General features: G+C 35.7%; 2 protein-coding genes across 2 annotated transcripts; one reads left to right on the forward strand and one right to left on the reverse strand.

The window, feature by feature from the left end:
• The first annotated feature begins 6,404 nt into the window (after positions 1–6,404).
• LOC134654984 (allergen Tha p 1-like) lies at positions 6,405–6,921 on the forward strand. The gene has a single exon (XM_063510437.1). The coding sequence runs from the start codon at positions 6,415–6,417 to the stop codon at positions 6,820–6,822; it is 408 nt and encodes a 135-aa protein (XP_063366507.1). The 5' UTR covers positions 6,405–6,414; the 3' UTR covers positions 6,823–6,921.
• Positions 6,922–7,384: 463 nt separating this feature from the next.
• Positions 7,385–14,083, reverse strand: LOC134655359 (uncharacterized). Its single transcript, XM_063510808.1, has 4 exons — positions 13,864–14,083; positions 13,021–13,200; positions 8,286–8,471; positions 7,385–7,588 (listed from the first exon to the last, which is right to left on the reverse strand). Exons 1-4 carry the CDS (start codon positions 14,045–14,047, stop codon positions 7,398–7,400), a joined length of 741 nt encoding a protein of 246 aa, XP_063366878.1. The 5' UTR covers positions 14,048–14,083; the 3' UTR covers positions 7,385–7,397.
• Between the last annotated feature and the right edge of the window lie 2,747 nt (positions 14,084–16,830).

Consider the following 16,830-nt stretch of genomic DNA (forward strand, 5'->3'; position numbering starts at 1 on the left):
TCCGGTTCAATAAATTGACATTGATCAGATGTTGACATTATGAACTGACATCGCATCAAATAAAATATAGAAACGTTTATCAAATGCCAGTGTCTAGTAATGAGTTAAGATTAGATAACCTTTATGTGTCATCCGGACTTAGCAAAATATCAAGTCTACGGTTATGTCCGATCAATCGATCCAACAGGAAGAAAAAACAACCTCATGGTTCGATCGATCGAACTAGACGAACTTTTAAAATCCCATTACTCCGATAGTAGGACTGACAGGATTTGAGAAGTTCTTATAGTCCGATCAATCGAGCCAACAGGAAAAAAAATATTCGTATTCCGATTGATCGGACTAGTCAATCGGACCATGCGACCTAAGGGGTGGAAATCGTTCAAGAGTATCTCCAGAATCGCGCAAATGTCAAATTTGACAGTTTAGATCTTAAAAATATCGTTATCGTATCTTGGCGATGTCTAAAAGATATCTAACAGATGTCTATTTCAAAATCCGAATCGGGCCCATAGAGTCTGTGCGGAAAGAGAAGAGTCGTGGAATGTATGGGGCCCAATACAGAACTATTATATAATCTGTGCCAATACATTCCACGATTCTTCTCTTTCCGAACAGACTAATAATATTGAGTTCTACCAAATCATATTTTTGAATACTTTTTATGGTCCCGAGAAATGTAGTGCAAAGCAATGAAAACATGACTGTGGGGGTTGCCAAAGGGTTGTAGGCAAGCAGGAAAATAGGAAGGAAGGAAGATGACAAAAAAGTTTTCTCATAATAAATGAAAAACGTGATGGGTATTAACACAGAATAAATAATAGTACTAGGTACAGAAGACTCACTCTCTAACAAAGCGCGTCTGTTACGATCAGGACAGATATGGCCGCTAGGTGGCGACAGCGCCACGCGCGGCTTATGGCTAGCCACCAGAATTGTTGTGGAACGGATGTACTTTTAGCTACCTGTAGCAAAGCGACGAAATCGCGGAGTGAGACACGCCTGGCTGGGCCCACGACACGAGCCATGTTGAGGTTGCCAAAGGGTTGAAGGCATAAAAAAACAGGAAAATAGGAAGGAAGGTGACAATTTTCTTTTCACATAGTAAATGAAAAACGTTGTGGGTATTAATCGCAAACAATTATAACAACACGAACATAATTAACTTGTAGTTTGTCTTTCATTGAACAATACAACAGCAGCCATTGTATGTAAATCGACGAAGTAAGGATCGTTAAGTTACTGTAGTTTACGGAATTATACTAGAATATCTTGTTATGCAAGTCACTTATGAAATATTAACAATTAGATGCATCAGATAACTGTTCCGCATAATGACTAAGGGCAGCTCTAATATTGTCGTCATTATTATAATGATGATATTATAATAATATCAGGCCGAAACAAGTCCACTGCTTTCTTTCAAACTTTCCCTAAGGATTTCCACAACGATTCCATACAATACAATATAAATCTAGCTTAAAAGTATGAAGGCTAATACATTCACAGTGTTGACTTAACTACTTACGGCATTATTCATAAACGCCTGCTAAGTTAATCAATCAATCGATGTATATTTATTTTAGACCAAAATTACAGTGCATATTTGTTTGTTATGTACAGTAAAATCTACTTATATCTAAGTTTATCCTTAATCAGCTGATGATCGTCGTTTGTCCCTCTTTATGGCATAACGATAGATAGGGACAAACGAAGATCGTCAAGCGTCAACTGATTAAGTTAGCAGCCGTTTATGAATAACGCCAATTAATATCACTGCCGAGCAAAATTTTTAACAAGTATATTGTTCAGAGTAATTGAGATAAAAGGTAAAAACCCGCGCGAGCTATCTTCCGTCGCAAGTTTCACGCGGCGCACCATATCTTTTGTCACCTTCTCATTTCCTGGCTCAACGCCCGCTCTTAAAACGATAGTGGACGACTGGTTCATCTCCATACAAACTTCCTCATTTTCTTCTCTGGGTATTATAGAACACATTTTACACAATCCACAGCTATGCTCCTTCGTTTGACTTTTTAAGTTGTTTTAAATTATTCTAAGGGCCGATTTATACGGCGCGCGAACTCGCATGCGATTTTAGTTACATTGCGGACTATTGGTTACGTCCAATTCAACCGACCGATCAAAACCCGCAATGTAATGAAACTCGCATGCGAGTTCTCGCATCGTCTAAATGAGCCCAAAGAGTTAGGAGCTTTTAAACATTTGTATTGAAACTATTGAACATTTTTCGCTTTGAACTCTTATAATAATCAAATAATCATAGGGGCATAATGTGGTTTATAATTATAAATATACAATAAATTGTGCAAAAATACTTTCCATTAAGTTAAATTTTTTTTTTATTAAAAAAAAACAGGTTAGTTGTACAATCAATCTCAGTTACAATCTCTATATTAGTTAATATCCAGGGAGGAAAATGGGGACTACGTTTGTGCGGAGAAGCGATCGTCTTCTATCCCCTTATGAGTGTTGTTGTTACTAAGAATAAATTATTATGGCAATAGAACAGCTGAGGTCACATGTGGGTCAAGGTCACATTGTGAAACAGACGTAAGTACAGGAAGCATTTAACATTAATAGTAGAAGAATAGATACACCTCCTGGAACCAGCTCGAAATAGTTAAGTAATTATCTACATTGAAAATAATATCTTCAGTTACAAGCAAGTGGAAATCGTAATTAATGACTTTATTATTCTAATAAGTTATCTTATAAAATACATATGTATTATGTAAATAACGTTAGGTTTTCTAGTTTGCACGGATAAATGAAAGAGCTAAGATGCAATCTGCATAAAAACCAAGTTTTCATTGTGTTTTCAGTTCTTTTTCATGCTCTTATATATTTTAAAAGTGACCCGAGACCCGTGGCTACAAGTAATAAAAAAATCGATTTAAGAATTACTTACTTATACCTACAGTATGTAAATGTTGCCTCTTTTTTATGAAGTAACGAGTGACATGAAAAAGATAATACACGAAAAAAGAAATAGATCCATACAAAATATCTGGGTGGCTCAGAGGGAGCGAGTTCAGGTAGCCAGGAATAGTCGGGAGTATTTTAGCCGTCTTCCACTGACAGTGTCAAAACTGATATACCTATATGCTATCGAGAACGTAATTTACTTTCCATGCAAGGATACATCTCGCTCGTACTCGCATAATTAAAACGGATTATATCACGTATATTGAATTTATACTACATACCGACGTTTCGAACCCTTTACAGCGTTCGTGGTCAACGGGTGGCTAACGGGTGACACGTTGACCACGAACGCTGTAAAGGGTTCGAAACGTATATAAATGTATAAATTCAATATACGCGATATAATCCGTTTTAATAGTTTTATTTCATGAGTAACTATCGCGGTAAGAAGAAAAACGAAAAAAATATTACAGTAAATTACGTTCTCGATGGCGTTTATGTCAGTGCCAAACTGGTGGTAGGCACTGGTTAAATTTCCTGTAAAGCTGTAAAGTGAAATAAAGCTGAAGAAAATGTTTCATTATTAACAATGTTATTAATTTTAAATAATCTTCGGCCGTATTTTCCTTTAACAATAATTAGGACTGAAAACTCCTAAAGTCCGAAACTCCGAAAGTTAACTTAGTAACGTATGAAACTTAAGGCCTCTTTTTAGTCATTTTTGTAAGACTTATTTTTAAAAGGCTGTTTGTTTTCTGAATAAATTAAAAAAAAAACAATATCAATGAATGGATCTCAGGGAAGAAAAAAAGTGTAGATAATTTTGAGCAATAGTGCTCGTAAAAAGCACTAATGATGTCGAAATCGTCAAGTAATTAATAAAAATCTTCCGTATGCAGCAATATCATTGTTTGATCGATACCTATTATGTCCTGACTTCAATCGTAATGTAATGACGCTGTTGATCCTTAGCTATAAATGCTACTCGCCGGCGAGGAGTCATGACACAGAGACTCGAGACATACAACGGTGAGTTGTCTTACCAACTCTTTATTCGATAATTAAATTTAATGGTTAATTTGAATTTGTACACGCTTAAGGATATAAATTTAACCATTAATTTCTTAATTATAAATGGTCATAAATTTAAATGTGTATTTTCTATGTAATGAATAAAGTTGTAAATGAATTCAAGTCCTTAACTATGTACTTATTTTAATGTGTCAATTATGCACTAACTTTAAATATCTTTAACCCTTTAACCGCCAGATTCTGATATATAAGACATTACATATCCAGCTTATTTCGCCACAGTCTGATAAATAAGACAAAGATCTGATTTGGTTTTTACAGCACATTTATAACTCCCGTAACTATGCCAACCTTACTCTGCGTGGTAATTGTACCACTGTCGGTGGCGACACGAGCACGCTCAATCAAAAATTGCTGGCGGTTAAAAGGTTAAAATCTTTAGATCTACTTTATAACTTTTATGCAACTTCAGACCAAGGCTAAGAGTTTAAGAACTAAGACTAAGGATTTCAATCGGTAGGGTACCCAGAAGGCTGGCCGCATTGCCCCGCTGGATGGCAATGCTGATCCGCTGGGCAAAATATTGGCCAGGATTTCAATTAATTACATATTTTTATAAAGGGTAAAATGTAACGTTGCCTGATGTCAATGAATAAATTAGATCATATTTGAATGTAATCTTATAATAATTATAATTACGTATAATATGCAGCAAATTCCTTCCGGCTTTACAATGACATAATTCTAGAATGTTGTGTAGTTTTCGGTAATTATAGCCAAGTTTCGGTTTGATTGTCGTTATAAGAATTTACTTGTTTTGGAAGTGTCATATAAATAAACAAAGCCGCATGACAAGCTCGAGAGTGCCTTGATTATAAAATAACTTGATAAGTACAAGTAATAGCATGGTACCTACTCAATAACAAGTTTGCATTGATCAGATATTCTCATAATTTTCCGCAAGACTTGCCACATTTTCTATAATTGTCAAATTAACCTTTGATTTTAATGACCTACCGAAGGGTTTTAATTTATCACAAATAGTAATTTAATTATTCTACCTAATGATAGCTTTGACAACCTAACTCAAATAATATTAGACACCACGTCTTGTCAAAACTTTTTCGCGTTGGACCTCGCAATACCTAAAGCTCCCAATGTAGATTTATATCTTTTAACCAGATTGTTTAGTGCTACCTTACGCATAATTTTGGAAATAAGTTAAAATACCTTTAGTTACCTTTAGTAATGTTTCACACCTTACACGTCATGCATTTATAGATCAGGCGGAATATTATGGCGGTGTTAGCATGAACTGTAGGTAGCATGGAAATCCACAATACGTCATCTAACCACTTATCCACATTTCATTGATAGTGGCCAGTACCTAATTAACGGAGCACGTGTTGTTACACGTCACTGTGCTCTTGACCACTATTCCTTACTTTCCCCGTATGTGTATTTGAAAACTCATTCAATTCTATACCTTGCTTTCATACAATAAGGCGCACATTCGAAGCAACTCTCAAATTAACATGCGGTGGGTTTGCTAAAATGCAACAGTGTGTGAGTCTAAATAACAGTTCGCAACGTATCATCTACTTGTTCACAATATAGTGGACTAGTGTTGACAAAGATCATATTGCAAAGGCAATGACTGTCATATAAAGATAGCTTGATACATGTTTTAATTTTCCGCTCTAGGCCATGTATAAGGTCAGTTTTCCAGTTCTTGAAAATAGTTTATCGCATGTCTAAATCATGTATCATTCTGATGAGCAAATGTCCCCGTGAGCGTAAAAATATTAAATAACGGTGAAAACTGCACGTAGGTCGGAAACCATACATATTAGTGCTGTCAGTTTTAGTAAACTATTTAAACAACTTAAAACATTGAAGCGATTCATAATATTTTCCAAGCTCCATTGTAATTAAAAATATATAGTCGTACAGTATTTATTGTATCCGTCTAGAACAATGGACAATAGGCAATCGCCACCATTAAGCATTAACACCTATTATAAAGCCGTACGTAGAGAGAATACAAGGATTTTTGCTGGTAGACGCCGCCCAATCTTCCCATGAATTGTTTAATGTGAGAGTTTGTTTTTTATCGTTGATAAAACTTGTTACAATCCCCTGGTTCCGAGTATCGTGAAATTATTATGTTATCAACTTTTTATTATCTTAGTCACTCTTAGTTCAATTTCAAAATCTGATTTTAAATAAGGCCTGTTCCTAGCGCTCATCTCTCATCCTACAATTTGAAACAATGCTATTTTATAAATGATCTTGCAATATACCTATTCCCCTTCCTTTCTTTTAGAAGTTTCAATTCGTTTTTTAGGTATTATAAATTTTCCCTTCACTTCCGTCAATTTTAATAATAAAACGGTAAAATGTAAAATAACGTTTAAATTTTTAGTAATCACAATGCTCTTATTATTTCCAGATACAATGAAGTTTCTAATAGCGATAGCACTCGCGTGCATAGTTGGCCTAGCCTACGGGCGGCCTCAAGGCAAGTACACCAGCAAGTGGGACAACATCAACGTCGACGAGATCCTGGAGTCCCAACGCCTCCTGAAGGCCTACACCGACTGCCTCATGGACAGGGGCCGCTGCACTCCAGACGCCAAAGCCTTGAAGGAGACCCTGCCTGACGCCCTGGAGAATGAATGCTCCAAGTGTACTGAGAAGCAAAAGGAGGGATCCGATAAAATCATTAGGAATCTTGTCAATAAACATCCTGACATTTGGAAGGAACTGTCCGGCAAGTTTGATCCTGACAACAAGTACACTGAGAAATACAAGGACAAACTGGACAAGGTCAAGCAATAGATATTATCAGTCATGATGAAAGTCTTCTAGGTACGAAGTTGATGAGCGTTTGATTTGATAGCGATTTTTGTACATTTTAATAAACGTCATTGTACCTGAGTTTTTGAAGTTTTTGTTCTAGTGGCTAGTGTTATAGTAGACATGGAATTCCTAAGTGCTACCATGAGAAGTTTACTTTAGTTAACCTCGTGCCGCCCACCATACAAAATTATAGCCAAGGAAATTTGAATCTTGTAGTATTTTCAATTGGGTTGAATTTCATTTCGAAAATTTTACGAGACAAATGAAATGCTACCTATTTTGTTATTAATTAAGGTTGACATTCCATCGAAACTGAGTGTACATCCTAATGTACATTGGGCGGCACGAGGATAAATGTGTAGACAGATCACATTACTAATATATTAAAAGTATACCTACATATTTAGTTAATAATTCGTCTACAATATAAGTGATTCCATCGTAAACTAAAATAGATGTCATAATTCACTAAATAAAAACATTTTCACAATTTACAATACTTTAGCCACACTCGTGTCAATGGGTAATTAAACAAACAAAGTAATTCGTAATATTTATTTTCTACTTTCAGCCAGAAATTTATCAAAGTCTTCCTTATGTTTGTTTTCCGGATCGAACTTCGTGTTCAGCGCCTTCCAGGACTCCGGGTGCCGCTCCATGATGGCTCTGATGACTTGCCTTATCAGCTGCTTTTGTTTTGGCGTGCATTTGCCGCATATGGTCTCTAGGGCTTCGGGGATCACTTCTGAAATTTGAAAAATAAATCCTTTCTAGATCCAGGTCTCTTTAGGAGCCTTCAGTAATTTCAGTATAAAATAACAGTAAACCGGAAAACGATTTCTGGGTATCCGGTTATTATTTTGGTATTTCAGTGAACAAGTATCCGGGTAGGTAATATTTTACTTCCCTTTTTAACATCGAAATATATAATTTTTATTTTTAACCTCTAATAATTTAGAGGTAAAAAATAAATATTACCTCAAATAAAAACTTGCCAAGACAAACGCTCTGCATACAACCAACGATGGAAGTCATACATTGCACTTATTCTGCAGCAGTAAACTAATAGTTGTACAGTCGCACTAGGTATTTATCTAGGACTAGTTCCGCCTGCGACTTTGTCTAAATTTAAAAACACTTATCTACAAAAAATTTAGCGCCAGGGCTACTATAGTATAATTTGTATTGTCGTAAGTCGTGTATTATCGTAAGTAGTGCTACTCACAGCGTAGCGTTTTGTAAATATTATTGCAACTATTCTGTATGGCGGCCTCACGCACTTCGTAAAAGCTTATTGCGGCGTCTGTGCAGTAGCGCCTCAAGCCGTCAGCGACGTCGGTATGGGCCTCGCAAAAAAAAAATCTCGCAAAGTTGACGCCGACGCCCACATTTTGGCTAGCGCTGCCACTCTGTCCGTGAAGTCTAAATTGTCTAAAACTCACTTTTAAAGTCCTTCGCGTCGGGTGTGCAGGGACCCTGGTCGAGGAAGCACTTGGTGTAGCCTAGCAGGATCCTGTCGTTCTCCAGCAAAGGTTGGATGTCGAAGTCATCGTATTTCGAGCTGTAGAAGTCGGCCGTGACCATCGACAGCGCAGTCACTATGATTAAGCTTGATAACGACATTTTATCTGAAATGATTATTGATTATTGATCGGTTGTTTACCCCTCCTTCTCATTTTAACGTGTATTAAAATTGCATTCTAAATAATTCTGAGTTCCGCTATAAGACAACTTAATTTCAAGAATTAGCGTAGCTGTTAAGGTACAATTGTGAACTAATGAATAAACAGTAAACATTAAGTACTGGTTTTTACGATAGCAGAGGCACTGGCAAATTTTAAATTCTAGTTCCAAGAAACTCAATGGTCCGATCGGGGGTTTCTTTCCGTTATTATGTATAGGTGTAAGGCTAAATACTATTATTAATCGTGATATCGTGAACATCTTTGTTTATTTAAGCTTTATTTCCCAACACTAACACAGAGACGGACGGACAGAAAGGGTCAAGATTGTTACCCTACGGGCACAGAACCCTGAAAAGTATTAGAGGCGTCCATACCATCTTAGGGAATTTTCTATATACATAGTGGGTAAGATAGACTGTCAAATTGCAGTCGCTCTCAAATAATCCTATACTTGGGTGTTGGACTCAGAAGCTCCTTTGTGTGGGTATTTTCCCCTAAATATAAAACCAAAATATTTACCTTCTAAAGATCCGATAAAAACATCCTCTTAAACAAACTGAACACTAGCAGCAATGATTAGGTGTCAGGATAATACATAAACTTCAAGTTTATATCCGAAGACTGTACGTACAGTAACACATCCTCTATTTATATGGCCTGTTGTCATTGTACATAAATGGGCATTAAGCAAACAACCCAACAATTATTATGTTCGGATCGTGTATGTAATTTTAATGTACGTAAGTATACGACGGTTCCTTTACCGCATTGTGTATTATGAGTAGTAAATGTGTACTTAATGCTGTACCTGTACCTACCTACGCAGTATGTTATGTGGAAAACAAGAACCTATTGATGCATCCTTAATAAAATTTATATTTAGAACAATTTTCCACCAAGTAATTTTAATAACAAAACTTCCGTGAAACACAGATATCTTATAGTAGTTTATGCAACAGTGATATAATAAGGGTTCTTAAAATTCAAGGGTCGAAGTTACAAAACGAGACGTAGTCGAGTTTTGTAAAAAAAGACCCGAGAATTTTAAGAACCAATTATGAGCTGTTGCATACATTACTTTTTCTATGACAGCTGCAGCAAAAAAAAAAGAGTTATTATTAAAAAAAAAGAGTTATTATTTAAAAAAAATTGAGTTATTATTTAAAAAAAAAGGAGTTATTATTGTAGCTTTGACTGCTAGCAGTCATCTTATGAGTATAATACAACTGCTTTATTTTTTTTAAAGATACAAGTTCCGATCATCTTGATTGAAAGAGGTATGTTTTCATTTACAATAATAACTCTTTTTTTTTTAAATAATAACTCAATTTTTTTTAAATAATAACTCTTTTTTTTTAATAATAACTCTTTTTTTTTGCTGCAGCTGTCATAGAAAAAGTAATGTATGCAACAGCTCATAATTGGTTCTTAAAATTCTCGGGTCTTTTTTTACAAAACTCGACTACGTCTCGTTTTGTAACTTCGACCTTTGAATTTTAAGAACCCTTATTATATCACTGTTGCATAAACTACTATTAGACGGGACTGCAATATTTTTAACTTTTTAATACTGACCATAAATAACGCACTTACGTGACCTTTTTTTTTACCCGCAAATTCGACTTTGCCGTCCAATTTTAACCATCAAAGAACTACATTGTTATTAAGTATTGTTAATAACAAAAACAATAACACTGACACGTACTTAAATGACGGCATCGAGTGCTTCTATTTCACATATGCACCGCCCTGAAAGTAATCCTGGCGGCGCCCATGCCACCAACCCGACTTCCCGTTGAAGCTTCTCGTTATGGGCCGAAAAATCTTCGACTTAAAAAATACGCGAGTGACGCGTTTTGATATATTTATCTAATATTCCTCAAGTAGCCTGATGTGCTGTCTCTCTGCATGCATAATTTATGGTATTTAATTTAAAGACATACAATATTATAAATCATTTATTTTTATAAAATCCAAACTTACAATAAGCCTATTTTTATAACATAAATAAATTATGACTTAAATTACTATTAAATGCACACTCTGAGCTATACAGTCATAAAATAATGCATAAGCATTTAAATTCTATTTTTAATGTAGTTTTATTAAATACTCGAAGATGATAATAAGTATATAACAACTACACATAATATTTATTGTATGTAGGTATGAATCACGTATGAATGAATCTACTTAGTCAAATGAACATTAAACTAGTTGTAGAGAAGTACCTAAATATACATGCAATGGGCTACATGCGTGAAAAATGATGTTTGTTCCATGGTATAATAATATACTCCGCCTGGTACTCTCTTCCGAGATTCGCGAATGACCTAACTGTCACTTGCCTACGTCATTATGCTGATTACAGGTTCTCAAACTTTAAAATGTGGGAGAATTTTAACCAACGGTGAAAATTATTTTAACGGCATTAATTTTAAGTTATTCATGTAGAAACATAGTAAAATAAAACAAATCTATACTGCCCTTTTCACTCCTACTCTCACAGTTCCGAATATAACAGCCAACCATTTTCGTAACAAAACATTAATCACCAAGCTTACGACGTGAAAAGTTTGGAAAACACTGCGACTGCTGACACTGAGCGAGAAGGAAATAACAATTAACACGCGTTCGACAAGGATGACGGTTAGGGACAACATGGCGGATTGTCAAATGTGACAGCGCTATCCTGTGTTGCCAGTAGTGTAAACAGAATTACCCGAACGTCTGAAATTCCTTTCGTGAATTGGAAGATATTGCTAACGAATAATTAAAAATGACGTGTTATTGTAAAATTTAAGATAAAATACATATAAATGAAAATTATAAAATTATAAAGAAATATTTTAACTTATTAACCATAGATATAATGTACCCATGTAACATGTTATGTTGAAATAAAGTGGCAATGTTATTGTGACGTAGGCAAGTGACACTCTGGGAAGAGAAGACCATGTTTTATTAGACCATGTGTTTGTTCAATAAACACGTTCAACAACACGAAAATTAACTGAAAAATGTGGAAACGGCATTTTTTTGAAACATTTCGCATGTAAAGATTTCCCAAATTCATTATGTCATAACCAGGAAACAAATGTAGGTAATACTTAAACGCACTTTTTACGGAGTAAAGAACCAAAACGTTATTTTTCATGATTATTTCCATACATTTTGGCGCAGTCGTGCTGCTAGTGACGTCACAGTCGCGCGCTTTTTGTATGGTTTGTTGTGTTTTTATACGCGGTGCGCGTGCCACATTTACATACTTTCTCAATTTGGAAGTTTCTGGGGTAGGTACAATAAATAGCAGGTTTATCAGAAACATTAAACACTTGAATCTCACGGGTAATAGAATTCGATTGACATCTTCCAAAAAACTCATGCATGCAGCTAATTAGTATAGGTTTTACCTATAAGTATGTCTTACTTAACTTTATTACCTATTAATTTATTACAAATACTGTTTTTAATTTGACTGTTTAACAAAACTTATCCACAAAAATAATTTAAGACTACTAAAGAGGTTAGAACAGACTATTACTGTTCCAATTCCATAGAATAAATAAACTTTGTAGAAATAAGTTTGTCATGACATGTACAACCTATATAAATTAATGTTTTCTTTTTACCTTCACAAAAATAATAGCAAATCACAACATGATAAAAATACTGTTACTCGGTTTATAAATTATTTAAATAACATATAATACTATGTTCCTATGTATTAACGGATATTCAAATATAAAATACCGTTAAATTAATAGCACCAAAGCAGCTTGAACAAAAACAAGAAAGTAACTTTGTTTGTTCCACTTTCACGAATGAATGACGGATATCCGTAAAATTTTGCATACAATGATACCATGAATATTAGTAACCTACACGTCAACGTCATTACTGCGGGCTTAGCACGGTTCCATTTTTATCGACTATCACTATGCCCGTCACTTTCGCACTTACATACTTGTTAGAACGTGACAGGCATGGTGATAAACGATAAAAATGCGACCGTGCTACTAGAGCTGATGATGTAAAGATTAAAACCAAACATTTAGAGAGTTCAGTTCAGTTTTACCAGTATACCATTTTCACTGGAGGCAAGGAAAATATCAGTAATAGCTGACTATTATTGAACAGCGCCCCTAAACCGATGAATTTTAAGAGCGGTTACTTTTTACTTAGTTTATCAGTTTGTAACATGGCAAACCTGGGCTATAACTACAAAAATCGAAGTTCGCAAATTGCGGGCATTTTTCTCTGTCACTCCATTTACGCCTTCATAGGAGTAATAGAGAAAGATCCCCGCAATTTGCGAACTTCGGTTTTCGCGGTAGCCCCTCTGCACGATGTAGCCACCGCGCGCACTGGCCGGTGAAAAAAGTATACCCTCGTCACTCGTCTTTTGTTTTTGCTGGTCAATTTTCTCCGCAATTTGCCATGTTACAAGTTCTTTACCGGAATTTACTTTCCTGCTCTTGTCTCTAGTTGCCAGTGACCAGGAACTTGTATAGGTCGTCCCGGTTGGAGCGGTCAGGGTCGTACTTGTCCAGCAGGTCGTTGAAGCGCGGCTCGCTCTTGGCCCTGATGCCGAGGAGCAACGTTCGCACGATCACCTTCTGTTTGGGGGAGCAGCGCCCGCACGCGGTGGACAGTGTGTCGGGGAGCACTCCTGGAACAATGGGATACCACATTCATGAAATTGATTAAGAAAAACAAGAAACAAGAGTGTGAATATCTTCTCTAGATCGTCCACAAAAAAAACATATAAGGTCATATTTTCCATAGCTTGCCGGTGATCTTCCTCACCGATCTTCCAAACTGGCCAAGAGCATTTTGGGCTATGCTCAGTGTAGGGTTCCGAGTTACCCATCCGTTACAATAAGCTGCCTTGAACGGAGGCTATTAGTAGTTACATAAAATTCAAAGGAGAGTAGGTACGGTCGTAAGACTTGTACTTACTTCTTTTTACTAAGAAGGTTATATTTTTCATAGCTTGCCGGTGATCTTCCTCACCGATCCTCCAAACTGGCTAAGAGCATTTTGGGCTATGCTCAGTGTAGGGTTCCGAGTTACCCATCCGTTACAAAAAGCTGCCTTGAACGGAGGCTATTAAGTAGTGGTTACATAAAATTCAAAGGAGAGTACGGTCGTAAGACTTGTACCTACTTCTTTTTACTAAGAAGGGTAGACTTTTCGAGCTCGCGAGCTCAAAAACGGCTTAACTGCTTGTTTGCTGTAATTTTCATTGGAACTGTTTACTAAGCTTTACTTTCATGATTATTTTTCATTATTTTTAGACCCGTGTTTCAAAAGTGGTGTAAAGAAAACTTACTTTTGAAGTTCCTTCCATCCTTAGTGCAAGGTCCTTTGTCCATGACACACTTGTAGTAGGCAAGCAGCACTCGTTCATTCTGGACAATGGAGTCAGCATTGACATTGTCGTAGCGGTTGTAGTACTGCTGCTGGGCACAACAGGTCGCCACCACCGTTAGCACGAGGAGAAATAAATGCTTCATGTTTATGCTTGCCTGGTACCTGGAGATGAAATTTTTTGTTTGTTGGTTTGTTAATTTCTCGTTTGCGTGTTGTTTGCGTTCTGCGGGTCAGTATTTACCTACCTATATACAATCATAGAACTATCACAACTTTGCACTTTTATCATGGTTCATGGTTGTGGTCTACTATTTATAGAATTTACAATAAATCCCAATAATATTTCCTATGAAAATTTACAGAACTCACAAGAATACCTACTTATGAATGTATTCTGAGCATTGCTAGAAATAGTGATTCTATAAAATACAATTATATGTACCTAACGACTGTTTATAATGATTAAAACAAAATACGATAAATGCAAGAGCTACCAAGATATTTTGTCATTACCGAATTTATAAAGTTAGCGAATCATAAACTTTAAATTGACTTTTAAAACTGACTCTATAATAAGCAGCTCTAGTTACGAACTTAAGTTGGTTATGAAAAGACTCGTATTTGTATCGGACTCAACATGCATGTACTCAAAAATACTTATGCATAAACTTAGGACATCATTATCTTTATTTTAAAGATAGACCCATAAAGTATACTCAAAAGAATTGACTAATGTGGTACGGAAATATAACTTAGTAACTTATACCTATATCTGAAATTGGTCTACGACTTACGGCACCAAATATTTCGGAAAGTCGCTTATGCTTACGAGGCAAAGAAACAGAAAGAAACACACACTCAAAATTACTTTCTTTGCTGGGTAAATCGACACACGGGTTCACACTGGAATTCAACTTCGAAAACACATGTACTGTTACGCTTTCACAGTCCACATATCACTTTCTAAACGAGCAGAAATAATACAATGTTTACACGAGCGAGCCCAATTTACTACATATCCAACTAAGTCAATCCATTGGCTTCTTCTTAAAAACAAACCTATTGATCAATCGAAGATTTCAGTTTTTAATTTTAATGTTATTAATATCTAAGTGGATGGTATTAGTTACTGGCTTCGTGTAAATGGTCAATAAGAGAGTACTCACTGGGATCGAGTCCTGTCGGCGAGTGGCGGTGAGTGGAGGTGCACATTTCTAAAACCAGTCTCGAGAGGCCGACGTAACGGGACGCATTCAAAGCACGCCCCAACCAAGAAGAAGATACGTGAAGATTGTCCACTTTTTACGTGGTTAACCTTTTGGACGCCAATCACCGATATATCCGCACCGTAGGTTCAACGCCAAAGATCGATTAATCGGTCACAGACCACAGAGCAACATCGACCTACTTGCATATACTTAACTTAGTTCAACTTCAATTTTGATACTTCAATGATGTGGCGTGTGGTAATGGGTTCTACTGGGTGAAATTGGGGTCGTGATCCCGAATGTCAAATATGTATTAAGACGGTCATACTAAACAAGGTTTAACATGGGACAAAATAAAATATGATATCAAATTTATTTCACTTTCAGTGCTCTTACTAGTGCAATGCTCTTATAGGCTATACAGTACAGTACAGACTGGCCCAAATTTACGTTGACAAAATTTTTGTAGGAATAATTTTCCTACATACATGTATTTTACAAAGTCAATAAAAATTTACTAAGTATACATCTTCAAATCCTTTTTCTTTGATACCAAACGCAAAGTTTTGTTAAAATTATCAAGTATATCAAGCTGTTGTAGAAACTAGCAATATACTTACCGATTTGTATATATTTTTTTTTTATAATCGAAGCCACTGCAACAATGTTTGCGTGTTGTACGCAGAGGACTAACTGTGTCTTATCTATTCTGTACCGAAGAAGAAAGCAGTTTAGTAGTACTTAGGTACTTATACGATAAAACGAGTGATTTACTTGTCACTTTTCCTTGACTTGTTGCGTTACTGGTTACTGGATTGTTGATTTCATTTTAGTAGTCCTAATGCAAGGCAAGGTTTTTAAAAAGGATTGATTTAAAATAGCTATTAATTTAATAACATAAGATTAGGTATATTTAACTTACCTATATATTAAAATCTTTTATATTCAGCTAATTTCCTAGTTTTCTGTCCCTTTTCAATATTATTAGAAAACATTTTTTTCATTAGTTCTTGGATAAGCCTATAACAAAATAATATATTCATAACAATAAAAATGATGCTTGTGTGTAAAATTTATCGACGTATTTAAATACCTACTTCACAGTTATTTAGTGTCAATATATTTCTCTTTTATTACTTTTAGGTATACCAAAAACCGAATTGAATTAACGGTTGTGCCCATAACTGGAGAAGGGTTTTGACCTTATGAGTTTTGGCGAAAACAAAACTGTGCGGATTTGTGCATGTCAAATAGATGTCTTGTTGACTTTTTTTGGGTATTACTTACTTAATTATTAAACTTGCATAACTTCTTTTAAGTCTGTTACTTATTTAAACCTTTACCGGGCTAAGGCACAGATTATATAAGTAATAGTTCTTACGAAGCTAAGGTAAGGGATATATATATCTAGTTAGCCTTCTAGGGTCTTAATAAATGAACCAAATGTCATATTTTTAAGTTTAATAGATTCTGAGTTACGCAGGGGTTAAAAGTGGCTTCAAATGGTTCGTGTAATATAACACACGGTCGCTGCGTCGCCCAGTTCTTTTTCCTTTTGAACTTGGCTTGACACGCTGCCGCGCGTCTTATTTTCCCATATACGGCACTTCAAACATGACATACCGTAAAATGGGGTGAGTAGGGTCAAAACTCAAAATTCAAACCTCGATAACCTTTTAATTTTACATATGAAAACTGAATGGTGTACCTATATAATA

The sequence above is a fragment of the Cydia amplana genome, chromosome 16 (genome assembly GCF_948474715.1).
Source record: "Cydia amplana chromosome 16, ilCydAmpl1.1, whole genome shotgun sequence".
NCBI classification, from domain to species: domain Eukaryota; kingdom Metazoa; phylum Arthropoda; class Insecta; order Lepidoptera; family Tortricidae; genus Cydia; species Cydia amplana.

Excerpts from the sequence above, each read along its gene's own strand:
- LOC134655359 (XM_063510808.1), bottom strand. The coding sequence starts at position 14,047 with ATGAAGCATTTATTTCTCCTCGTGCTAACGGTGGTGGCGACCTGTTGT. Across the intron at positions 13,201-13,863 it reads GGATGGAAGGAACTTCAAAA|GAGTGCTCCCCGACACACTG; the intron begins GTAAGTTTTCTT and ends CCATTGTTCCAG. Across the intron at positions 8,472-13,020 it reads ATACAAGTTCCTGGTCACTG|ATAAAATGTCGTTATCAAGC; the intron begins GCAACTAGAGAC and ends TAATCATTTCAG.
- LOC134654984 (XM_063510437.1), top strand. The coding sequence starts at position 6,415 with ATGCTCTTATTATTTCCAGATACAATGAAGTTTCTAATAGCGATAGCA.